Below are 25,958 nucleotides of genomic sequence, written 5' to 3' on the forward strand. Positions count from 1 at the left end.
TATTACTGGACTTTCTATTCTCTTCCACTGATTTATATGTCTTTTTTTTTTTGCCAATACCAGACTATTGTGGTTACTGTAGCTTTGTAGTAGCGTCTGAAGTCTAGGAGGGTTATGCCTCTAGCTTTGGTTTTTCCTTGGTATTGCTTTGGCTATTCTGGGTCTTTCATGTTTCCATATAGATTTTAGTTATTATTTTAGTTCTAGTAAAAAATTTGTTCTAGTAAAAAATGTCATGAGTAACTTGATAGGGATTGCATTAAATCTATAGACTGCTTTGGGTAACATGGCCATTTTAACAATGTCAATTCTTCCAGTGTAAGAGCATGGGATATATTTCCATTTTTTTGAATCATCTTCAATTTCCTTTATCAGTGTTTTATAGTTCTTAGCATATAAGCCTCCCATCTCCTGGGTCAGGTTTATTACCAGGTATTTTTTTTAACTTTCTCTGATATTTCATTGTTCTCCAAGATTTACCATTAGCCTAAATCACAAACACTACTGTTTCTATGGGGAAAACAGGCAAAATCTCTTTCATAGTTGGCCTATTAGGAGATGAAAAAATGGACCCCTAGCATGATAAAATATGCATGGAAATTTTAAATGAAATGTTTTATTTAATAATGGAGAGAGGTAAAGTTTATGAATCAAATCACTAAGGTCTTATTTCCTGTTGATGTAAAAAAGGAAAGGAGAATGCATGTTCTCCTTTATTTGGGGAGAAAGATCTAAGTGGAAAATTGCATGTAGGATTCTAATTAATGTGTGCTGAAATACAAAGTATTTTAAAGAACTTCTTTAACAACATGGCAGATAGTAAGATTTATTTTAAGTTTTCAATCTGAAAAAAAAAAACCCCAAAACAAAAAACCAAACTATACTCATGTGTGTGTGTATACACACACACAGACGCACACGCACACACAGTGTCAACATTTTCAGAGCACTTACACTAGGAAACATTGTGTTTCTCCTCAACCATATGACAATACTGCATATGCCACAGTAAAATTTACAAAACAATCGCATCAGCAGTCATACAGACATCATGATTTTCATGTCAAAACACAAGGAAAAAAATAGACATCTTCCGGGCACTTTGTTTGCAGCCCTGCAGAGCAGGTTCCCACACATGCTGTTAGAAACGTCAGCTTTTAAAACCCAACAGTGGCTCTCTGAGAAGTCTTATCCTTTCCAGGTCCGAACTGAAATGATGAGAAAACTGCCCTTTTAAAGTAGCAACCAATGGTTTATTCATGGGTATGGTCAAGTTTACCCACCAAAAAGATGTGTAAAAAAACTGCATGAAAGTAAAAAATAAATAAAGCTGCTGTAAGTCAGCCTTGTTTTACACTGTGGTTCAGAACGGAACACTTAAACGTAAGACCATCATTAAAATTTTATAAAGTAAATTATTTATATTCAGATTACAGCTAGTCAACAAATTGAATGAAAACAAACTGATCTGGTAAAGGTTCAGCGCGTTCACACTCCAGCAGTGCCGCCTCGCCGGGACACGCTCCGGCCGCCGCGGGCAGCGGTGGTGACGGGCCGCTGTTCCGACGTAAGGCTCTAGTTCTCAATAGGCCACACTTGCCTTACATCATGCCGCCTGTTAAGATACCAGTGACTTCTTTAACATGAAAAAGAATAAAAACGCAGGACACAGTGCACTTTAATGACATACAGCATTTGAAATCTTTCAGACGATGGTCTGAGAACAGTCTTTTAATGCAAGCTTGAAATCTTCAAACACATACAAGCTTTCTCTTTTTATGCTTTGTGTCAACATCACTGGGGAAAAAAAAACCCATCGCTAAACCCTGATACCACACGTTCTCAGCCGTTTTTGCTGTGTTCATCGCAGTCCGTGTTCATGAGGCAAAGCGTGACCCAGCATCTTTGTTCAAGTTCTCCTGCAAGGGCTCCTCTGCTCACGGGGGTCACTCAGCTTCCGTTTGCTTCTGTTTGGCACCTGCCAGGAGATGGGAAATGGAAGTTTCAAAGTGAACGTAAAAATATGTTGCTGCTGCGCCGGTCCTAGGTGAGCACAGAGGCGGTTCTCCACCCCGTGGCTCCTGCCTTCACCTGCAGAGCCTCACGAGTCGTGGGCGATGAGCAGGTGGGTCCGGGTTCCACCGCCCTCCACCCCCGGCATCGCTGCGGCATGCCTTTATTCTATACTGCATATTGTAACTCTAACTGTGCAAGGTTTAATTTGAAAAGAAGAGGGTTTTGCTGCTAAAAAGTTTTAAAAGAAATGTATATTTAAGTTTTAGTGAAGGTGCAAAGTACTTCCGTTGTATATACTTACAAAAAATGTGAAAAAGAAAAGCGTTGTAACATGTTTACAGTACCTGACCTAACACCTACTCTCATCTGGCCAGGATATTTCTAAATGTGTTAGGAGGGGGGGAGTTGCTTTTTTTTTTCCATTACAACAGCTTCTCTGTTTTTTCATTAGATGCTAGAAGACAGTTCACTTTGAAAGAGATTAACAATCTATAAAAATAAGGGGTTAAAAGACTGAAGCTACTGCCATTGGGCTGTTGACTCACTGGTTGCGTGCGCAGATACTTAAGTTCGCTTGAAACATCTGAGATAAGCTGGACAATGAACTATAGCTGAAACTTTTTTGAACAAGAGAAAATGTTAATTATCAAATCAGTATCCTTAATGGGAAATTGTGTCCATTATCCAATGAAAAGAATAACTACTGGTAAAAGGAGAGACCTTATTTTGCCGACAAAGGTCTGTCTAGTCAAAGCTATGGGTTTTCCACTAGTCACGTATGGATGTGACAGTTGGACCATAAAGAAAGCAGAGCGCTGAAGAACTGATGCTTTTGAATTGTGGTGTTGGAGAAGACTCTTGAGAGTCCCTTGGACTGCAAGGAGATCCAACTAGTCCATCCTAAAGGAAATCAGTCCTGAATGTTCATTGGAAGGACTGATGCTGAAGCTGAAATTGAATACTTCGGCCACCTGATGCGAAGAACTGTCTCATTGGAAAAGACCTTGATGCTGGGAAAGATGGAAGGCAGGAGGAGAAGGGGACGACAGAGGATGAGATGGTTGGATGGCATCACCAACTCGATGAACACGAGTTTGAGCAAGCTCTGGGAGTTAGTGATGGACAGGGAGGCCTGGTGTGCTGCAGTCCATGGGGTCGCAAAGAGTTGGACATGACTGAGCGACTGAACTCAACTGCCCTTTTATTCATAATAGTGGATGATTTCAAAAACATCTCTTACTCATTATCCAATAAACATCTACCTTGCTCATCTGGGCATGGGGCCTCGTGGTGTGGTTTCAGTCAGGGTAAGGATCTCTGCAGGGACAGGAGGCCTGTGTCAGCTGCTTGTTCTGTAGAAGGGGTGGAGGCTGCACAGGGGAGCCGCGAGCTGGCCCACTCTCACAGCTCCAGGGGAGAGCGGGTGGCGAGCGGGCTTGGTGGCCCAGGTGGGACCTCTGGTCTGACGCTCCCACCACACTGTCTGGTCTGAAGGAGGTGCTCCCTCCATTCCAAGAGAGCTCTGCCCCCAAGGCTCATGGATAATCCAGATACCGGGAGCACAGGGCACATCCTTAAATAAACCGTGTTACATCCAACTGTACTAGAAAGAACTCTTACTTTGACTATCCCTGTTTTCATAATGCTGCTGCTGCTGCTAAGCTGCTTCAGTCGTGTCCGACTCTGTGCAACCCCAGAGACGGCAGCCCACCAGGCTCCTCTGTCCATGGGATTTTCCAGGCAAGAGTACTGGAGTGGGGTGCCATTGCCTTCTCTGTCATAATGCTATTTCTGTGTTAACATACATTTCAAATCTAGCTGTGGCCCAGGTTTCCTCCTTGCATTCTCATTAACGCTGACTTGCATCAGTGACTTAGAATTTCTGAAAAAATCCAATTTGGATGGAAATTTAAACCCGCCCAGATGAACATTCTCATTCTTCTGGTTTGTTTTGCCAAGGCACAGAGAGGATAAAGAATTGCTTACTGTGAATTTGTGATGCACAAAGAATCTTGGCCTCGGGGACAGAAGGGAGCTGACGTTTGGCCTGACTCTGCTCGGCAAGCTGTGTGCCTTGGCCCAGGGCCAGCCGGTTTTCTCAAGGTGCCAAGTGACGTGGCCGTGGGGATGAGCCTGAGGGGAAGAGTCCTTTCCCTAACGTGCATGGAGGGGCTGTAGAGCTGACCCGTGAACATGTGGAGCCGGGGCACTGCACACAGCTTGGCCTCTGTACCCATGATTCCACTTGCATCCTTGGTTCCGCCTCTGTGGGTTCAACCAGCCACAGGCCGTGTGGGACTGCAGTCTACTGTTGAAAAAATTCCACGTGGGAGTGGACCCATATTGTTCAAGGGCCAGCTGTACACCGGTGGAACCACCCTCTCCACACTGGTCCTGCTCCCTCGCTTTATGGTTTGTCTATGCGGTTCGTCCATTGTCAGATACAACTGTGCGTTCACCACCCACCCATGCTACCGACGGACAGAATGCAGTCTGTCCATTCTTGCGCTCAAAGATGTCTGGGTTATTCCCAGTTTTAGGTTACTGTAAGTGATGCTACGGACAATCTCACATTCTTTTAGTCCTTTTCTCATTTCATGACTATAGAGATTATCATGAGCCATAAAAAAAATGAAATCCTGCCATTTTTGACAACGTGGATGGATCGTTCACTTACTTCAGCATGGAATAAGACAGGAAAAGATAAATACCATATGATTTTATTCATATGTGGAATCTTAAAAAAAACCCCAAAACCCTGAGCCAAAACTAATGAAATAACAACAAAAACACATGGAGAAGAGAGGACTGGTTTCCAGAAGGAGGGGGACGGGGGCTGACGTGGGTGAGGGGTCAGTTGCATGGTGGTGGCTGATTGCTTGTGGTGTGTGCAAAGGTTGACCTCTAATGCTGTACTGAAACTTGTCTTTAAAACGAAGTTCTCTAATGTCTGAGATTTTAAAATGACTGTGGCAAGCCCCATCTCGAGAGGTTCGGCTCAGCAGACGTAGGCTGGGCCCCAGGACTTCTCCAACACCGCCGGGTGCTGCTCCAGCTCTGTGAGCCCCTGTTCCCCGGGGCCACGCCCCCGCCCCCGCCCTCCTGGCTTAGTGGGGTCTGCTTCCCACTGGTGGTGGGGGTTCCTTTAGGGCGGGTATCTTCAGCTCACCGGCCAACTGTAAAAACTAGTCGTAGCTAGTCTGATTAATTTCTGAACTAAAGGAAAATCAATACCCAAGCAAATGCAAATTTTAATGTTTAACTTAAGAGTTCAAAGGGCACATCATTTACTCTCAGGTCTTGGCCTTGATCTGTGAGGCCTGAGGCTGGGCTATCTGTAAATGCTTAGTACAGTAGATGGGCGAGGCGGGTAGAGGCGGCGGGCGGTGGTTTTAGGACCCATCTAGTAAACATGTGGCCTGGCAGAAACACCGACTTCTCTCTTCTAAAGCCCCCTCCCCAGTCTTGCAGGCTCCCTGACTGTGACCTGAGGGTTTGCTTAGAGTGAATCTGGGAGAAAATGAGTTCAGTCACCAAATGTCATTTGGCAGTTAACATAAATATCTATTAATACGCTATTAATGCAAAAGTTTGTGCAGCTCCTTTGTTTTATACACTCACTACTAGTAAGTTCTTTTGGAAGGGTGAAAGGGAAAGTGTTAGTCAGTCATGTTCAATTATTTGTGACCCCATGGACTGTAGCCTGCCAGGCTCCTCTGTCCATGGGATTCTCCAGGCAAGAATACTAGAGTGGGTTGCCATTTTCTCCAGGGGATCTTCCCAACCCAGGGCTTGAACCCAAGGATGGTTTTAATAGGTAGATCCCAAAGAATTTCCTTCCTGATTTCCAGTTAGCAGCCCTAAAAACAAAGCGAAACTGAGGAGCTCTTTTTAAAGGAAAAGGTTATGATGAACATGGCAATGAGACCTTGATTACTGAAGCACTCTAGGTACTGATAGGATGCTCCTAAGTCAGAATACTTTCTATAAACTTTTCTCTCTCAAGTAGGACAGTGAAACTTCAAAACCACAACGAAAATGAAAATGAAGTGCTGTAGAGAAGGCTGTGGCTGGCAGGTGCTAGGGAAGGGCTTACTGCTCACCCCACCCCCTGCCATGTACTTACGGTGAAGGTCAGACACTAGCATTTATACCTGCGGGGGTGAGTATCAGGGCCTGCAGAATATCGGACAGGGAAATAATTCCCACGATACTATCGGCTTCATTGACGACCACCAGCCGATGGACCTGCAAACGAGAGAAGGGGAGGCCCCACACGTGAAAGCTGAAGTAAAGTCAAGTTTTAAAATGAACCTTAGAAAGAAAATCTTTCATGTACTATACAGTGAGTAACAACAACCAGAGGCTCAGATGGTAAAGAATCTGCCTGCAATGCAGGAGACCTGGGTGTGATCCCTGGGTCAGGAAGATCTCCTGCAGGAGGGCATGGCAACCCACTCCAGTATTCTTGCCTGAAGAACTCCCACGGACAGAGGAGCCTGGAGGGCTACAGTCCAAAGCATTGCAAAGAGTCGGACATGACTGCAGCAACTTAGCCCCATGCACACAAGAAACATTGGCTGGCTATGTCTGGCTTAGTTTTCTATTTTCAAAATATTAATATATGAAAGATACAACTCAAAACAGGAAGTGTAATAGTAGCTATTTCTTGTAGCTATAATCTCTTGAACGGTTTTAGATTTTTTACCGTTGTACTTTGGTTTCTAATAACTATCAGATAACTGTTTTACATGGCAGAGAAGTCCAAATAAACAGCAAAACTAAAAGGTCACTATGCTTATTTTTTCTCTTTTCTCTATGAAGTTCATATATTAAGAATAACAGAGGATAATCAACTATAACACAGTGAAATGAATTACATTCATGTCCTGTTTTCTACTTGAAAGGCTTTTATAAGTGGACAATATTTGAGGTATTACTGTAACAAGGTGTCCTCAGGAAAGAGAGAGAGAGCATAGAGCTTCTCTGATGTATGAGCGTTAGGACTCAGGCCTGAAGCAAACACATGCTGGTGGTCAGCTTGGAGATTCTCTTCCCCATCCTGACCATGGAAACCCTGGCTGGTGCAGAATCGGGGGTGGGGCGCACAGGGAAGAGATGGGAGGGAGGAGGGGAATCCTTTTCAAAGTCTGTCTTGAATGATACTGTGTTGGAGACTCTTCTGACATCATAGCTTGCTTTTTTTTTAGGTTAAAAAGGAAATTACTCTGTCATCTTAATCATGCTAATCGTACATTTATTTTAAAAGCTCCTCTAGAACAATTTAGATTCTTCAATCACCCTGTGATATAATACAGTTATCTATTAACTGTGATCATAAACTGATGCTTGACAGCTAGGGTCAGAGAATGCTTTATGTTCTATAGTAGACACAGTTGGTTGTTAATATTTAATAATGATAAATGACTCTCTTTTGAACTACTAAATACTAAAGGTCAAGAGGAAACCATTTAACTTAGAATTAGTTGCACCAAAAGTATTTTATTTGTTGATGAGTCTAAACATACAGATGTTCCTTTTCTAAAAGCTAGTGTGATATTTGTCATATAAACAAGCCAAATCATGGCTGATACACACAGTGCTGATGTATACCCTTCTCCTAACAAAAATATGTTGAAGCTAAAAACTGGTCTTTGTCCCCAGTTTTCAGCTTCAACATGTTTTGGTGGAAAATAGTTAATGAGGAAAAGAGTCAAGATGGGAAACTTGAGAAAACTTAAATTACGTCTTTATTTTCCTCAATGACCTATTTCATATTACAGTAAAATTTGTGTTGCTCACCCGATGAACTTCCAGGACAAGCCAATCACTTTCTTCTTTCATGTGACAGTAACACACGCCTAAACAGGGGTGTGGGAACACGCAGGAGTGCTGGCATTCCCTACGTCCTCACGTCCCCAGAAACAGCTGTGTCAATACTGGGGTGCAAGTCTTTCTAGACTCTTTTCTATGCGTGTGTGCGTTATGTTCACACAAAGGATTACACTTTATATTGGCTTTTCCTCTTGGCAATATATTGTTTTTCCATATCCATAGCATCCTCCTTTAACATGATCCTTAATCATTATAAAGGAGTCCATCAGATGGATGTGGTCCATTGTCCTTAGAGAGGAATTTCTTATGATCTTCAAAAGACACATGAAAAGAACAACAGAAAGCTTAGATGTATTCCTAAGCCACTTAAAGCCCTTTGGAAAACTAGTAATGGGTATTAAGTTCAAGTAGAAAAATGAAAGCCTTCATGTTAAGTCTAGGGAAACAGGGTAAAAGCCTGGTGGTTGCAGCTGGGCGTCAGCCCCGAGGACAGGGCAGTGGGGTTCTCCACACAGGCAGGGCTGGTGGACCTGGGCACCACTGGCTCCTGAGCAGGGGCTCCAGCCTCCATACCACTTTACAGGTAAGATTCAGAAAGCAGGCTAAGGTCACCCGCCGTGAGCCTAAAAATGCTCAGGCACTTTTCTTTTTGGACTGCATCCTTGCATTTAAATAAAAATCAGAGCAGACTTATGAATGGCTTTTGCCCAGTTAGGGATTAGGAGGAACACAGGCGCATCGATGCTTCAGTCCTAAAGATTGATAAAGAGGGTAATCTCCTATCCGTAACAAGAAAGGAAAGAAATTATCTGAGGATGGGTTTAATGCATTCGATACACTATGGGGGTGAGCCTGCACATCTTTTATTTAGAGTGTTATGTAAAGTATATTAAAAAAACCTTACAGGAAGTAAAATAAAAGGGGACATGAGGCTGAGGGTCAGGAGATGGACTGACCATTTACGGTTTAAATCAGGAAAAGACACGCTGATGGGAAGACAATTACTCTAACTTAGTAAAAGATCAGAACACAGTTTTATTGACTTACTTTGTTAAAACAACATAATTACATCTATAGCTTTAAATTCACTAGCACCCTAAGGAAACTTAAAGCTCTTGGGACTTCTGTTTTCTTAAGTTTTAAAACCATGAAAGTAGCCTACCCATTTATTTGATTCGCCTATGACATCAGGCCTTATAAATTTAATTCAGTGGCCATTCACAGATGACCTACTATGTGCCAAGACATCACAGATGACCTACTAAGTGCCAAGACACATGATACGCTCTACAGCAGGAGACTGCCACACGGCTGGACTGGAAGGCTGCCTCAGGGGCTGCTCCTGTGCCTCGGAATTCCTGGGGCCCTGCTTCCTAGTTAGTGCTGGTGGAGGGAAGGAAGGAGGGAGGTGGGAGGGACGTGCGTGCACAGCCGCCTCACCTCCGCTCTCACGATTCTGTCCACGATGGTCTCCAGGATCTCCAGCTTACTGCACTTCACTACACCCTCGAAATACTGCGACCGGTGCTGTAGGGCCTGGGTCACCGTGATGTCTAGGTTGTTGTACGTTTTTTCAGCAGCAAGGTTCTGCAATCAAGTAGCAGTGAATTATATCCTTTGTTTCCATTCACATTAATGACCAAAGTAAGTTCAAAGCAACCTGATTTTTTAAAAACATTAATGTTTATCTTAATTTAGTACCATGGTACTGGCTTAACACATGCCGTGAGTACGGTTATTTCATCATCTTATCAACAGTAAAGCTTGTAAGGTATACCTTTATTATGAAGCAATTGTGTTAAATTCTGACTGCGTGACCTATGGAAGATTCCCCATTCTTACCCAATAGGGTTTTTTTTTTTTTTTTAATTGAAATATAGTTGATTTACAAGGTACTGTTACTCTCTGGTATACAGCAAAGTGAATCAGTCATATATATGTATTTTTTCATTTAGGTTATTACCAGATCTTGAATATAGTTCCCTGTGCTCTACAGTAGGATCTTCTTCATCTATTTTATATAGTAATTTGTATCTGTTAATCCCAAACTCTAATTTATCCCTCTCTCTCTTACTCTACAGGGTTGTTCCCTGATGTATAAAGTCTTTTGAGAGGTGGACTAACATTTGCCAAGGGTGAGAAGTCCCCAGGGCTGGGGAAGAAGGTTTCTGCTCGGAAGGCTTGGGGGTGGGGAGCCGTCAGGACCAAGTACTCGTGGAGGAAGTCCTATAGATGTGAATGGGTCTCAAGGCTCTCATTAAACTTATAGGGGTCCCACCCAACCAGATTCCAGTAAGCCTGTTTTACGGTGTCTATTATGTTAAACGGAATAGGATGAAACATAAGGGTTTGAGACAGCTACAAAATAATACTTAAATGCTGCAGTCAATATTGTGGCAAAAAAAAAAAAAGATGTGCATGTTTGGGGCTATCAGAGTTTCAGTTCCCTTTCTTAGAATTAATGTAAAACTCTAAGGAAATGCATTTAAATGAGTGAGGTGGGGAGAGAAGCACACGTGGAAGGATGTAGCACCAAAATCAATCTGGTACATTTAAACCAGGGATTAAGGAAGATCTCTATACAACGTATGTAATCGGTTTCCTGTCCTCTTTAGAACAGCGGTTGCCAATCAGCAAGTAGTGGGCTACGTGCGCCCAGGGAGCCACGTGTGTACCAGGCCCACGCCTGTTCGCAGAATGAATCACTGTCTCTCACACAGAAACACGGCCACTTAATACACACACACGCTATAGTAACGGGTAAGGCATGGCTGATCTGAAAAAACAGAATTATAAGATGCTGATAGTATGTTATTCACTGCTAAATCCATGAATAAAATACCAATAAAAGTACAGTTATTATGGGGGAGTCTGTGGAATTCTCTGATAGGATCCTCATCCTCAAATAAGCCAGGAATTATTAAGTTAGGAAAAATCACAAAAACAGAGTAATGAATATGCTTCACAGGCATTCTAGATGACAGGTTTAACAAAATTAAAAATACTTACAATTACATCAAATTTGGAATAAATATCTACAACTTTTCCTAAAAATAAAAATATACGTTAGAAAAAGTCGTAAAACAAGAAATAGCATTTAATATCAATCTTAACTAGATAATCACTGGGAATTAAATACTGCTAAACAAAATAAACTTGTCTGTTTAAAAACAGATATGAAATCATATCTTCATGGAAAACATGATTCTTATTACCCTGAGTGCTCCCTGGTCTAAGTTTTCCTTCTCCCCACTTATCTGATACGCCAGGTCATTTAACAATACTTTTACCCTAAGTGGGGCTTCCCTAGTGCCTGCAATGCAGGAGACCCAGGTTCGATACGTGGGTCAGGAAGATCCCCTGGAGCAGGGAATGGCAACCCACTCCAGTATTCTTGCCTGGAGAACCTCATGGATGGAGGGGCCCGGCGGGCTACAGTCCATGGGGTCACAAAGAGTCAGACACAACTGAGCGGCTGACACACACTCCACCCTAAGGAGATAACAGGTATGGCTTGGCACACAGACCTGACTCGTCCACCACGGGCAGGGCAGACACTCGTCTTTCCACGAAAACGTTCAGGGCTTTAATGATGGGAGTGTCCGGGTGTATGAAGGCGATGTTATGGTAGGTCCCGATTCCAAGTGCGTCCAGGTTCTGCTTCATGAAGGCAGGCTTTGGCATATCAGACATCTAGACAGGAAGATAACACAGATGCTCTGGAGCCGAGACACTCCTTGTTAATGTTCACATGTCCACACTTGATGAAAACTATGTGCAACAAATTAAAGTGAGTCTTTTCTACAAATCTATCCGGAAATCTGAATTAATATGGAAATATTACATATAAGGACTGTGTCTTTTGTTCAAACCAGCCTGTGTATCTAAGCTTCTATTTAAGTATTTAGTAAATTAATATGAAAATGTTACATATAAGGACTGTGTCTTTTGTTCAAACCAGATTGTATGTCTAAGCTTCTATTTAAGTACTTAGTAAAACGCTGCAGAGCACTAACATTTTCTCCTTCTCTTCATTCACTGGGAAAGTGGACAGAAGGGAACCACAGCCCTGTTTTGATATTAAGGCCCATCAGCCACCAAGAATCTTTTAAAAGTATTCCTGTTAAATTCGTGGTTCTGCTGTCATCTTTAAGTAACAGTTACTAAGAAGCCACACGCTTCCAAACCCGAAGTGTTGGATGGTGGCTAGCTGAGCGGCTAAGCCAGTTCTCACCCCATCCCACTTCTAACATCCCGAATTCTCCTTTGGAGGACTCCAATTTTTGTCTATGAGGAACAAGAACAAGCCAACCGAACAGAATTAGAAGAACATTTAAAAGTTAACTTTTCTTTTCACGGGCTGTTTTAGAGGAGGAGGGAGAAGTCAGAAGAGAGAAGTCTAGGGTCACGTTTGACTAAAATAAAACAAGGTTCTATGGTTTCAAAAATCCACCTTTTATAAAGGGCACAGTTGATTCCGTCCTGCTGGTGTACCTTATAATTATCAGGAAAAGATGAACAATTAGAAGAAACAAAATGTTCAAGTCAAAGAGTTCATCAATATTCAAATCATGAGAATCCTAGAAATTTAGAGAAAAAAAAAAAAAAGAAAGGCCTATTAGGTCACCTAGCCCATCTCGACGCAGGATCACTAACCCCTGATCCACGCTGTCCACTCGGCTAACGGGCAAACGTCTCTGGGGCAATGCTACTGCTTCTGAGAGAGTGCTTTCAACTCAGTAAAACTTCATTTTTTTATCTGGAAATTCCTAGCTGGACATTCTAACAGCACGATTGTAATGATCACATTGGCCCAAATAGAAAGCAGGACTGGCAGAGGCAACCTCCTCTCCTTTGTATAGAAGAGAAAAATGGCCCAAGGCCTGTCTCCAACTGTGGGTGGCTCTTCCTCGACAGCGTGGCCGTGGAAGTGGGCTGGAGCTCTGCCACCGGGGTCCGGGTCTGTGAGCCAGGCGCCCTGAGGGCTAGGACCTGAGCCGCCTCCCGAGGGGGCCGGGGGCAGGGAGGGCTACCGTGGCAGAGCCACACCACCTCGCTGAACTGTGTCGCTTAAGAATCAGATGAGTAAAAATACCTACCTGAGAAGGGTGGTGGCGGGGATCAGGTTTACCATGTGAAGTGCCTGACACAGCGTCAGTGCTTAACGGTGTTTGGCGCTCATGATTCATATTCTTTTTAAATGATGACTTTAAGGGGTTATGTGGGCGAAGGGCCTGGCCCAGCTCCGGCCGGGGGTCCTGCCGGAGCTCAGAGCCAAGGGGACTGCATCCAGCCCCATGGCGGACGGGGAGTCTGACCATCAAAATCCGTGCCTCTGTAGTTCTTCCCTGGATTGTCTCTACCAAACTTCGTGCTTTTTGTTTTTTTGTAAATAAACTCTTCTCCTTCCTACTTTTTCTATCCATTTAAGCATCAAGAGGGTTGCATTTACACAAACTTACTAGAACACAGGGCTGGTCTGATGGACAAGGTGTTTCTCCCAGTCTTAAATAAACTTTCTGTGCTGCTGTCTGACAAGGGGTTTGTAGGGAGCAGGTCCCAGGAGCAGCAGCTGAGCTCTTGCATGTCACACCAGATGCTACACTACTTCCTTATCTGAAGCTGGAGGGAAGACAGCAAAGCTAACCTCATGCAGATTTTACCTTCTTTTAAAGAATGATTCTTAATATGATCTCTTCTGAACCAGGAATGAGGCCGCCTACTGGTTCCAGCTGACCAATTACTTATAACCTCAACTTCAGTGCATGTAATTAGAGGGGAAAAAAAGATTAAAGCCCTTCTGTAAACACTGGTCCTCTGAGCCTCTTTTTAACACTGCAAAGCAAAGAGGTTCTATATTTTTGCTGATTATGAAGCCATCTTATTTCAAACACAGTTGAAAAAACCTACAGAAAATATAGCTCTCATTTGGACCAACATGGTATTCTCTTGGTCAAAATTTTATTTGCTTTGGGTTTTCCTATCACTGCTGCACTTATAATAATAAGATAACCCGGGGGACAGGACTTTTAGAATATATTTCCAAACCATGATACCAATAAAGCTTCATAAGGCAATCTGGCTCGTTATCTTGTATAGCAGTTCCTTAATTAGACTGACCTGAAAATTGCTTTATGTCCCCTCATTGCAAGCAATAAAAATATTCTTATTTAAATAGAGAATTCCAAGCATTTTTACTATTTTGATACTTGAGCTAAAAGGGGATTGCTTTTTAATTGGAATCAACTTTGAGAATGTGCAATTCAAATAGCAGTGAGATGAGAAACGGAAGTTTAGAAACGGAGACCTCGAAGCTAACAAATTTCTTCTATGAGGGTAACAGGGAGCCAATTTACTTGAAGTAAATTAGTTAAAGCAGATGCAACTACGTCTTTAGAAACACTAAAAACTACTTACAAAAAGCTGGAGGAACTTGAGGATTCTTTTGTGGGTAAGTATATAAAGTGCATTCCCACTGATGGGGTCAATAACTGGCAATCTGTGGATTTTATTTTTGATCAACGAGTGCACAGCATCGAAGAGGCTGCGGGAAAAGCCATTATAGTTGTTAGGAGGCTTTAAAGAAGAAGTAGAAAACTGTGGACCACCCCTGCTTTCAATGCATCTTCAATGCCTTTCAGTAACAATTATTAAGAGGTTGATAGACATTAAAGTGTTCTGGAAAAGTTTTAGACCGCAGACTTCAGCCAAATTTTTGATCTTCCACAATCGGTGTTAATATAAAATCTCAAACCCAAATGTAAGTGACAAACCTCTAGGAGAGCAGTTTTTTTTAACAGCAGGGTTGATGCTTTTGAGAAAGGACAGAAGCTAACCCCCAGGGAGGCTAATGGACAACTCTGGCAACAGAGGGCACGTGGGCTTGGCGAGGCTGCCCTGACTTCACTCACAGGCCGCTTCCTGCTCTGGCCTCTCCTGTGACTGCAGACAAGGAGGGGGTGCTGGGTGGAGCTGCTTTTTTAGGTCTTAGAAATAAAAATCAATATTCCACCTCTTCTCACTCTGTGTGTGTGTGTGTGCTGAGTCATGTCCTACTCTTTTCAACCCCATGGACCGTAGCCCACCAGGCTCCTCTGTCCATGGGGATTCTCCTGGCAAGATTACTGGAGTGGGTTGCCATGCCCTTCTCCAGGGGATCTTCCCAACCCAGGGATCAAACCTGGGTCGCCTGCATCGGCAGGCAGGTTCTTTACCATCTGAGCTGCCAGGGAAGCCCAACCTTTTCTCACTAGAGCACTAGTTTTAAGAATGCTTTTATACAAATGTAGAGACGTCTCTGAGCCATTTCCAGGAAGCCTGGTTGGTTCCACACGTGTGGCCAACTTCCTGGATCTGTGGTTTGATGTTTGTCTTTAATTTTGGGAAGCTCCTGGATCTGGAACAATGGGACGTCCAGCAGGACGACCGAGGGCAGCCCTGCCTCTGACCACCTCTGGACCAGTGCCGGATGAGGCTGACTGCTCCGCTTCAGTGCTCATCAGAAGCCCTGGAGGAGCTGCTGTAATGCACATTCCTGGGCACAACACCCTCCAAAGGCTGGTCTGCGAGGCTCGGAGGACAGCTCAGGGATCGGCAGCTCTAAGAACTAAACAGCTCCCCACTTGGCTTCCGTTGCAGGTGATCTGGATTCTTGAGCTGCTTAGTGCGACCACCTTCTAGTCCATCACCCCCGTGGACCCACAGTGGCGGTGACTGTCATTGTCTGTTAAGTTTACTGAATTTAATACTGAAGGCTGGCCTCCATCTAGACAAAAATAACCTGTCACCCATGGTCACAAAACGGATGAATCTGAATGAATGAATGTTTTCAAAGGAGAAAAACTTGACATGTTTACCTTGCATCTGGAGATATATTCACTAAAGGCTTAAATGTTTCTTGTAAATAAAGCTCTGTATTTATAGAAAGAAAATATGTAATTAGTAACATAGTTGCTTTTTTTAATTATTAAGTTAAAATAGCCTTCCATTTACAGATAATGATTAGAATGATTAAAAACCCAAACTGAATTAACTTACTGAAAACTATTGTGTTAATGATAGTTCTGGTTATTTTAAACAAGTTCCACACTGTTCAGATGGTGCCTTTGTGGAAAAGCATTTAAAAACAATGTTACCATAGATATTGTAAAAACCAGAAACGTCAAGAAATCCAGTGAAAGAGCAATACCAGCAGAGGCCACTGGAATATCACCAAGTTATGATCACCCTCAAGAAATGAAGCTTAGCATGATATCCTCTAAAACTAATTTTTATAAGTTAAAAGATAAAAGCTGTAACAAACTTTGCTCTTCAAATGTTACTAGGTTTTATTTTCCAGACCAAAGCTCAGATCTACTCTGGGGATCTTTCTAGTATGTAGAAATAATCTTTGTAAAGATAAACTTTACAGTTCATTTGCTTTACTGAGGTTTCTATAGAGAAGGCATTCAAGAAAATCTTGACCTTATTACTATCAAATGCCATGTAATATACAAAGCGTAAATATACTTAAACCTTGGTCTAACATAAACAGTAGACTTTATTAAGAAGTATCTGTCTTGGTATTAAAATATATACTCACTGCATAATAGGCTGATATGTGGATTCCATGTTGACTTACTTTGGTTTGGCGTGATAAAGCCACCATAAATCAAATAAATATATCACTCAATGAAATTTCCGTACAGGATTAAAAGAGGCCCAGCCCTTTAGAGAATTCTAACGGGTGTTCAGATTTTGCAGCCAGTCTAAAGGTTGCTTTTCAAGCCAAGCAGATAATGGGAAGTACAAAGCTAAATTTCAGATTTAAATTAAAAAACTACCTTCAGCGGGTCCCTCAGTTTCTGTCCATACACCTCCCTGAATACCCACAAAGGATCCCTCCTTAATGATGCCCACCCCAGCCCTAGCTATGCTACTCCTGCTGACTGCTCCTTTGCCCTCGCCGTACCAAACCCAGCAAGACAGGTCTCATTAAAGACACAATTTCACAGCCCTGAAATTACAATTTTAAAAATGGCTCCATTTCAGAAAAGGGTATTGTGATTATACCCAAAGAGGGTGAGATCCAACGTTGCAAAAGAAAGCAATCTTATTTTCTTGTGATTTAATTCAAATCATCAAATCATCTAGTTTAAGGTTCATTTGTTCTATGTTTCTACATAATTTGCAAAGAAATAATGGTCGAATTTAAGTAGGAACAGATCCTTGCTTCAGTTAATTTCAGGCATTCCTTTTGTGCGTTTTCTATCCAAAGACAAAGATTTGGGAGGTAATACTCAGTGGTGAATGGTGGCCCCACTGAAGGGCAGAGAATTGGGCACTGCTCCTTATTCATCTACATCCCAGCCTCATATAAAGACTTGCTGCAGGTTCTCTGTACATGTGTACCGAACAGAATGGGTAACACTTACAGCAATATGGCATACAGTAGTATCAAAATTAAGATAGAAAAGAATGTTTTAATCAACATAGTAGATTATAAAGTGGAGAGAAGAGGACCTGTGAGATTAAAACATTTTATGTATGAGTAGAACATTTTTTCCTGTTATTAAAAAGATTTTTTTAACACTCAATATTGCTTACCCCTCCATGTTTCAATCTTATGTTCCTCTAATTCATAAATCTGTACCTAGAAATAAGGAAAAATTTTATTTGCAAATGTTAACATATACAAGACAAGGAAAAAAAGAAACTACTATTTCATAACTACTGTTGAGTCCCATAATTCAACAGATGGAAACAAGCGAGGTAGTTCAGAAATGTAGAAATATAAATGAGAGACATAAAGCGTGCTCTGCATTTCTTTGAAGACAAATGTATAAAGTTAAAACAAAAACCAACACGATAATATTAATTTGAAAATTTGTGATACACTTTAAAATTAAAAACTTTACAATATAGTTAGTATACAACTTATGCTAACTACAAATTTAAAACATATATAAACACACACTCCTTCTTAGGAAATACAAGATTTTTAGCCTCTCTAGTTTAAAAAGGGCAGTTGGTTAAACTGCACTAATTAAGTTGCTGGATCAGGTTATGCCTGGACCAGGCGGGCATCTTCACAAAGGTAGAGAGGGTTTGATAGCAGCCAGTCACCTGGAGTCAGCACGCGCATCACCGCATCTTGGCTGCTGCTTTTGGTCAAAGTACTTAAGGTTTCTGAATCTGCGTCCCTCCCTAAACAAGGGGGTGGAAGGCCATCCACACTAGCTTCTGTGAGGTCTATGTGAGGGAGCCTGGGGCACAGGGCCTCCCAGCCTGCTGCAGCGCTTGCTACCCCTCGGGGCTCCTGGAGCCCTGCCGCAGGAACGCCTGGCCTCTTTCTGAGCTCCCAGCCCTGCCTGGCAACACTGACAGTCCTGTGCAGAGCCGCCACTGACGGGCGGGGGAAGCAGACTCTACAAGGCTTATCGTGGGAATGCAAGGATGAGCAGAGGTCAGAGGTCAGACCCGGAGACCTTCAAGAGGCAGATTTCAGCCAGGCTCTGCCTGCGGGTGGACTTCACATTAACCCAAAAGACAAACCCATGGAAAGGCCCGGAGAAGAAAGGACTTCTTCACGTTCCTGAAACACAGAAAGGAGACGGACGGCTAGGGGACTGACAACCCGGGGTGGGCTCCGTGTCAGGGGCAAGAGGCCAGGGAAGCACTGAGTCAGATGCAACAAGACCAAGCGTTGGGGAGGTCAGATCTCGAAATGGTGACTGTGGGGACAGAGGGGGCCACTGGGAGAAGAATAAAAAGGTTTAGAGAAGAATGAAGGAGGGGAGATAGAGACAGATGGATGAATAAGAAGCCCCCCTGACCTCCCGATGTTGATGCTAGGTTGATAGCATCCAGGACACAGAGGAGGATGAGGAAGGAATCAGCTTCCTAAACGAGGAGGATGAGCCTCTGACTTTCACAGTTGAAAGCAGAACATCCTGGTCTATCTCAGGCGGTTCTGAGGTGGAGCCTGAGCCCAGAAGAGGAGGGGCCTCCCTGCTGTCTGCCTGCACAACCCCTAGGGGCTCTAGCTGCAGTCATCAGCGTGGACATGCTCGGCTAACACGGGGGTCTATTATGAAGTGGGGGCACTTGGCCCCAGCACGATGGGAAGGTGTGGATAGTGTATAAGGTATAAACATGTGTAAGACAGAGTCGCTACCTCTAAAAACGACCTAACAAGAACCTCAGATACCCCGACGACAGCGCTTGTCGCCCCTGGCATGGCGGACGCTTTGGGATGTCCTGTGCGCTGTGTTTGGTAGCATCCTCGGCCTCTGCCCACGCCACACCAGTCGAACCAGCCCACCCTTTCCCCAGCCCAGAGATGTAACGTCCCCGGGGGAGGAAAGTCACTCCCAGCTGAGAGGCTGTGCCCTCGGCGGAATCAGAACACAACCTGAAAAGTGCCGCTTGAGTAATTCCTGGGGGGGCGCTGAAATGGGGACCCATCTGCTCCAGGGGGACAGCAGGGAGCTCACCATGGTGCAGCGGGTGCCTGAGGAGGGTTCTGGAAGACCCCAGTGTCAACCGGCAAGGACCAAGGGCCTGAAGGAGAATGCCCGTGGAGGACGAGGATTCGGATCTCCAAAGAAGAGCAGCCACGGGGGAAGGAGAGCAGGGGAGTCCAGGAGAGGAAGAGAGAGGAGGAACTGAGTGGACAGGTTGGCAGGAGAGGAGAAGCAAGCGGGACCCCAGTTGCCCAGTGTCAGCAACACCCCGGCCAGCTCTGGGGATGGCGGAGAAGAAGCCGGCGACCCCTGCCTGAGAACAAAACTGGGCTTTAAAAAAAAGGCTATCTGGTACCTCCACTTGTGTAAATACAGTGGTTAATAGGAAAACAGCCGCCATGGCTCTCATCATCAGGAACAGTTCTTTCTATAACAGACATAAAAATGATAATTTAAAATTGCCATTTCCAGTTGGTGAAAAATCAGCCTGGAAAATGTTCCAGAGAAGCTACAAAATTGTTCACAGTCACAGGCCCCGTCTCACTGAAAAGAAGCATCCAGAAGAAATAAGGTTTGATAGTAAGATCGGAGAAGGCAATGGCAACCCACTCCAGTACTCTCGCCTGGAAAATTCCATGGATGGAGGAGCCTGGAAGGCTGCAGTCCATGGGGTCGCTGAGAGTTGGACACGATTGAGCGACTTCACTTTCACTTTTCACTTTCATGTATTGGAGAAGGAAATGGCAACCCACTCCAGTGTTCTTGCCTGGAGAATCCCAGGGATGGGGAGCCTGGTGGGCTGCCGTCTATGGGGTTGCACAGAGTCGGACACGACTGAAGTGATTTAGCAGTAGCAGTAAGACTGGAGGTCACCCCAGGTAGAATTAGTAGTTTAAGATGGATCAACAGACATCATCTGAAGATCCCTGGCGCTAAAGACTGAGACCTATGGTACAGGATCAAGTGGTCTAACATGCAAGGAATCCAAGTCCCAGAAGGAGAGGAGAGAAAGAATGAGATTAAAAAAACTTTTTTTTGAAGAAACAGCAGCCCCCCAAATAGGTAGAAAAGCAATTTAGAAGATCATGGAAACTGAACATACCCGGAACAGGATGAATACAAAGACACATTGCAGTCAACAGCCGAAATCCAAAGTTAAAGAGACAGCCTTGAGTCAGGAAGAACTGGTGCCTTACAAAGAGGAGACAAGGACAGCCGTTTCCACTGACTTCTTATCAGAAGCACTGGGGGGCAAAGGACAACAAAACTACATCCTCAAAGAGGTAAAGAAAACAAACAAAATCAGTTAACTCAATCTCTATAAAGCAGCAAAGCTGTCCTTCCAAAATCAAGATTAAAAAAATAAAAAGATGAAATAATGACACTGTTGGACAAAAAAACTGAGATAATTTGTCACCGATGTGGACCACACACATGCTGGTGGGTGTTCTTCAAATGCAGTAAAAACAGATGGTGACTCAGATCCACAGAAAAGAATAGAAAGTGGTACCTATGTGGGTAAATATAAAAAAATGATTTTTTTCCCTTTTATTCATTTTGTTTAAAATAAAAATGTGAGGGGCAGATTAATGGAAGTATACCTTCTACATAACACCAATATAAACTCTAAATGGACTGTGGTAAGTTAAAATTGCAACCACGACAACAAAAACTGTGCAAAAAGGTATGCCTGAAACAGTCACAGAGCTCTACTGGCCCCGACGCAACAGATGAGGCCACACTTAGTCTCCTGGTACAAACGACCAGAAATGGGAAAAAAATACGTGGTGCTGCTGCCAGACATGAGACAACAGGCAGGGCAGGTCGGTCGTCCCCGAGAGAAGGGAGGCAAACAGCTCTGTGACCGCCATGTCCTGCTTTAGAGGCATCGAGACCTTGACTCGGGCAGCTGACCCCCAGCAGAGCATGATGTCACACTGAGCTGAGGAGACAGAAACCAAAGTCTAGACAGAACGAGCCGAGTGGGACTTGCAGGACACAGCACTAGACAACGCAGGGGTGGGGATCCAGAAACAGAGAAGACTGCACAGAGGTCCTTGAGTTTCTGACTGAACGCCAAGCAGGCATGCATGGCATGATGCTATGTGAGCCCAGGAAGACGTACCCTGAAGGACATTTGCCTTCCGACCACAGAGTGGAAAGTCCTTGCCAAAGAACCAGGGAAATCCATGGAGATCCCTGAAGTATACGTAGAGCTAAACCAGCCAGAGTAATGATTAACACTCTGACAAAGCTTAAAAGCAATCCTTAAAAGAAGCATGCCAAAAGATACTCAACGTGATTAGCCATCAGGGAGATGCAACTCAAAATAACAACTGGGTATCAACTCACACACACTAGAATGGCTGTCATTCAAGAGAGAGACAGTCACGGGTGTCAGCGAGGGTGTGGAGAAACTGGCACACTACACACTGCTGGTGGGAAGGTGCGATGCTGCAGCCACTGTGGAAAACAGCTGAACACAGGTTACAGTGGGACCCAGAAATTCTGCTCCTAGGTCTATACCCTTTTTTGGGCTCCAACATCACTGAAGATGGTGACTGTAGCCATGCAATTACAAGACACTTGCTCCTTGGAAGAAAAGTTATGACCAACCTAGACAGTATATTAAAAAGCAGAGATGTTACTTTGCCAACAAAGGTCTGTCTAGTCAAAGCTATGGTTTTTCCAGTGGTCGTGTATGGATGTGAGAGTTGGACTGTGAAGAAAGCTGAGAGCCGAAGAATTGATGCTTTTGAACTGTGGTGTTGGAGAAGACTCTTGAGAGTCCCGTGGACTGCAAGGAGATCCAACCAGTCCATCCTAAAGGAGATCAGTCCTGAGTGTTCATTGGAAGGACTGATGTTGAAGCTGAAACTCCAATACTTTGGCCACCTGATGCGAAGAACTGACTCATTGAAAAAGACCCTGATGCTGAGAAAGTGAAGGCAGGAGGAGAAGGGATAACAGAGAATAAGACAGTTAAGTGACATCACCGACTTGATGGACATGAGTTTGAGCAAGCTCTGGGGGTTGGTGATGGACAGGGAAGCATGGCGTGCTGGAGTCCATAGGGCTGCAAAGAATCGGACATGACTGAGCGACTGAACTGAACTGAACTGAGATCTATACCCAAGGGAAATGAAAACAGATATCCACATAAAAACCTGTATGTGACTGTTCATAGCAGTGGTATTCATAATAGCTGAAAAGTGGAAACCATTTAAAGTCTATCAACCGATGAACGGATAAGTAAAATGTGATAGAGCCATAAAATGGAATATTATTTGGCAACAAAACGAAATGCAGTACTGACATATGCTACAACATGGAGGAGTCTTGAAAACACTACATCATGTGAAAGAAGCCAGTCACAAAGGACCACATAGTGTGTGCGTCCCCACATATGAGGTGTCCAGGACAGGTAATCTACAAAGCAGCTGAGCGGCTGCTTAGGTTTGGAGCTAAAGGTGGACTGGTGGCATGTCACAGCTAAGAGGTATGAGGTTTCTTTTTAGGGTAATGAGAATGTTCTACAATTGACTGTAGTGATGACTGCACAGCCCTGTGATATACTAAAAAACCACTGGACTGCACACTCCAAATGGGCGAAATATAAGAGACACAAATTATATCTCAACAAAATTGCTTTTAATGAAGGATCTTCAAGTAATTTAAATGCCTGCCCAAAGTCCAATACTCTTTAAAGGAAGACAAAACAGATATTCAACCACATGATGTTATAATTATAATATTCACAATATTATAATATATGATACATAATATTCAGCATTCATTAGGAATTATTAATTTGTAAGAAGCAGAAATGCGACCCATGATAGGAGAAAAACCTGTCACCAGAATCAGACCCAGAATAGAGATGATGGAAATAGATTCTGATACATATATATCAGATATGTAACAACTGACATAATATGTTCAAGGATTTAAAGGAAAATATAAACATTACAGGGAGAGAAATGGAAAATATAAAAAAGATCCAAATGGAATTCCTAGGACAGAAAGCATACTATCTGAAAGGAAAAAAAAAAAAAAAGTAGGTAAGATATTGTGGAGGAAAGGAACTGTGGAAATGAAGACACAGAAATAAAATACATCTGACATGAAGCCGAGAGAGGAAATACTGGGGAAAATGCTACAAAACAAGAGAGAGTCAGTTGAGTAACTAGCATCCTAGAAAGTGGAGGAGTGGACAGAAAAGTACTTGAAGAAATGGTGTCTAAGAGAATGGAGAAAAAGAACATGAGAATCACAAAACAGCTGCAGAACGCATCTGACGCCATTCCACATGCATTCTTGAGAAACACTTTTGGCAAACCTGAAAACGGAGCAACATCCTCCACGTGATAAAGGGCATCTGTGAAAGCACTGCAGCGGACACCAAAGCCACAGTGCGGTGCTGAGCACTTCCCCTCCAGGAGGGCAGAAAGGCAGAAAGGCCTGCCTTCACGATGGCAGCGCCGCACTGGAGGGCTCAGCCAGCAAAAGCAAGAAGAACAAAACCCAAACACGCTGAAGAATCATGAAAATCACAGAGTTAGATTAAGGCCACATGTGGCTTTCCAACTATGCTGTTATAAAACAGCGGGACTGGACCAGGGAGTTCTGTCACTAACATTAGCCAGTAGAAAGATGTCAAAAATGAACTTCTCCAACTTTAATTTTTACTTCGTTAAAACCACAGTGTCTGTATAGTCCTTGTTATAGCATTTCGGGGGTAACTGCAAGAAACTGCATGAACATCCATAGGCCCGGAAGGTGAACCCTGTGTCAGCTCATCTACTGCGAGGCTTCACTGGGCACAGCCATCCAGTCCAAAGACGTACGAGTGGCCTCCTTCATTTATGCGTCCAGGCAGATCTCAATGCTATAGCATGCCCATAATGCCATTAAGAACACAAATTTAGTGAAATTTACAGTAGGGGCTTCCCTGGTGACTCAGTGGGAAAGAATCCGCCTGCCAATGCAGGAGACTCAGGGTTCAGTCCCTGGGTTGGGGATGGAAAAGGAAATGGCAACCTACTCCAGTATCCTTGCCTGGAAAATGCTGTGAACAGAGGAGCCTGGCGGGCTACAGTCCATGGGGTGACAAGAGATTTGGACACTACTGAGCAACTAAACAAACAACAGCCTAGCTAGGCAATAAGTGGGGGCTTCCCTGGTGGCTCAGACGTAAAGAACCGGCCAGGGTTCCCTGATCCCAGGGTCAGGAAGATCCCCCAGAAGAGGGCATGGCAACCCACTCCAGTATTCTTGTCTGGAGAATTCCATGGACAGAGGAGCCTGGTGGGCTACACTCCATAGGACTGCAAAGAGTCAGACTCGACTGAAGTGACTTAGCACACAGGCAATAAGTAAGTACACAGAATCCCACTAACCCGAGGATTTCTGAAAGCTGAACAAAAAGGCTATTTTTTAAAAATGTTTCCTAAGACTACTTTCCTCAAGCTTCAAATATCAGACTAATTTACACTGAAGTTTCCTGCACATAAATATGTGTGTGTGTGTGTGTATATATATATATATATATATATATATAAAAGTTGCTCAGTTGTGTCCGACTCTGCAACCCCAAGGACTGTACACTCCCTGGAATTCTCCAGGCCAGAATACTGGAGTGGGTAGCCTTTCCCTTCTCCAGGGGATCTTCCCAACCCAGGGATCAAACCCAGGTCTCCCGCATTGCAGGCGGAATTCTTTACCAGCTGAGCCACAAAGGAAACCCAAGAATACTGAAGTGGGTAGCCTTTCCCTTCTCCAGCAGATCTTCCTAAGCCAGGACTGGAATTGGGGTCTCCTGCATTGCAGGCGGATTCTTTACCAACTGAGCTATCTGGGAAGCCGTGTGTGTGTGTGTGTGTGTGTGTGTGTGTGTGTTTGGAAAGATCAACCACCAGCACTGCTAGCCCAGTACCAAAAAAACACACAAAATCTTAAAACACACACACACGAACAGTTCTATATACACATGCATAGACATACATGGTTCCACTTACGTGACGTAAGGATTTCTGGCACTTACCATGGGTGATTTATAGTATCTATGTAGTATATTAATGAAATCTGTAATTGTTAGCATTCCTGGAAGAAACAATTACATATTAAATATAAAACTATGAAAACATTCAAGGAAAATTTCAGGTGATAAGCCAACCTGAAATGTTTATTTACTAGAAAACCTTCTAGGTTATACTATGACGATTACCAGCACAGCTTAATATATCATTTAAAACTATTAACCTGTTAATTATCTACCCCAAACTAAGATACACAAATTTAACTGACGTTAAAGCCTAATAGTATTTAATAGAATTAATCACAGTATTTGGCAATTCACTGAGAGAAAACTTTCTGAATGTTACAAAAACATCATGAAAGACTTGCATCTGCACGCAAATAATTTCGGATACTTCAAGATCAAGTATACCATAAGCTCTAGAGACAGGACACTTTTGGTAGTATGTGGATGGTTTTCTGAGAATCCTTCTAAAAACAATGGCTTCCTCAGGCACAATTTATGACGGGCCCACAGTGTGCCAGACACCAGGACTACAGCGTGAAGACAAGGACCCCTTCCCTGATGAAGCTGCAGCCCGAGGGGAGGCGGACACAGGGAGTCATTTCAAGATGATGCAGTGCCTG

The 25,958-nt window shown here is 43.5% G+C and overlaps 1 protein-coding gene across 9 annotated transcripts in view; it reads right to left on the reverse strand.

Moving 5' to 3' along the window:
- Positions 1-810: 810 nt before the first annotated feature.
- The window catches only part of PRKAG2 (protein kinase AMP-activated non-catalytic subunit gamma 2), a 300,390-nt gene continuing 275,242 nt past the window's right edge, over positions 811-25,958 (reverse strand). For 7 of the 9 annotated variants that reach the window (XM_070788445.1, XM_019959356.2, XM_019959355.2 and 4 more), the window contains 9 exons: positions 25,339-25,397; positions 17,437-17,482; positions 15,708-15,762; positions 14,269-14,395; positions 11,379-11,544; positions 10,861-10,898; positions 9,292-9,438; positions 6,171-6,264; positions 811-1,978 (listed from right to left, as the gene is read on the reverse strand). In XM_070788445.1, the coding sequence (XP_070644546.1) occupies positions 1,947-1,978; positions 6,171-6,264; positions 9,292-9,438; positions 10,861-10,898; positions 11,379-11,544; positions 14,269-14,395; positions 15,708-15,762; positions 17,437-17,482; positions 25,339-25,397 (764 nt within the window). In that variant the 3' untranslated portion in view covers positions 811-1,946. The remainder of the gene's footprint in view (positions 1,979-6,170; positions 6,265-9,291; positions 9,439-10,860; positions 10,899-11,378; positions 11,545-14,268; positions 14,396-15,707; positions 15,763-17,436; positions 17,483-25,338; positions 25,398-25,958) is intronic. The other 2 variants (XM_070788448.1, XM_070788446.1) reach the window with 1 other exon arrangement.

The sequence above is a fragment of the Bos indicus genome, chromosome 4 (assembly GCF_029378745.1).
Source record: "Bos indicus isolate NIAB-ARS_2022 breed Sahiwal x Tharparkar chromosome 4, NIAB-ARS_B.indTharparkar_mat_pri_1.0, whole genome shotgun sequence".
Lineage (NCBI taxonomy): Eukaryota > Metazoa > Chordata > Mammalia > Artiodactyla > Bovidae > Bos > Bos indicus.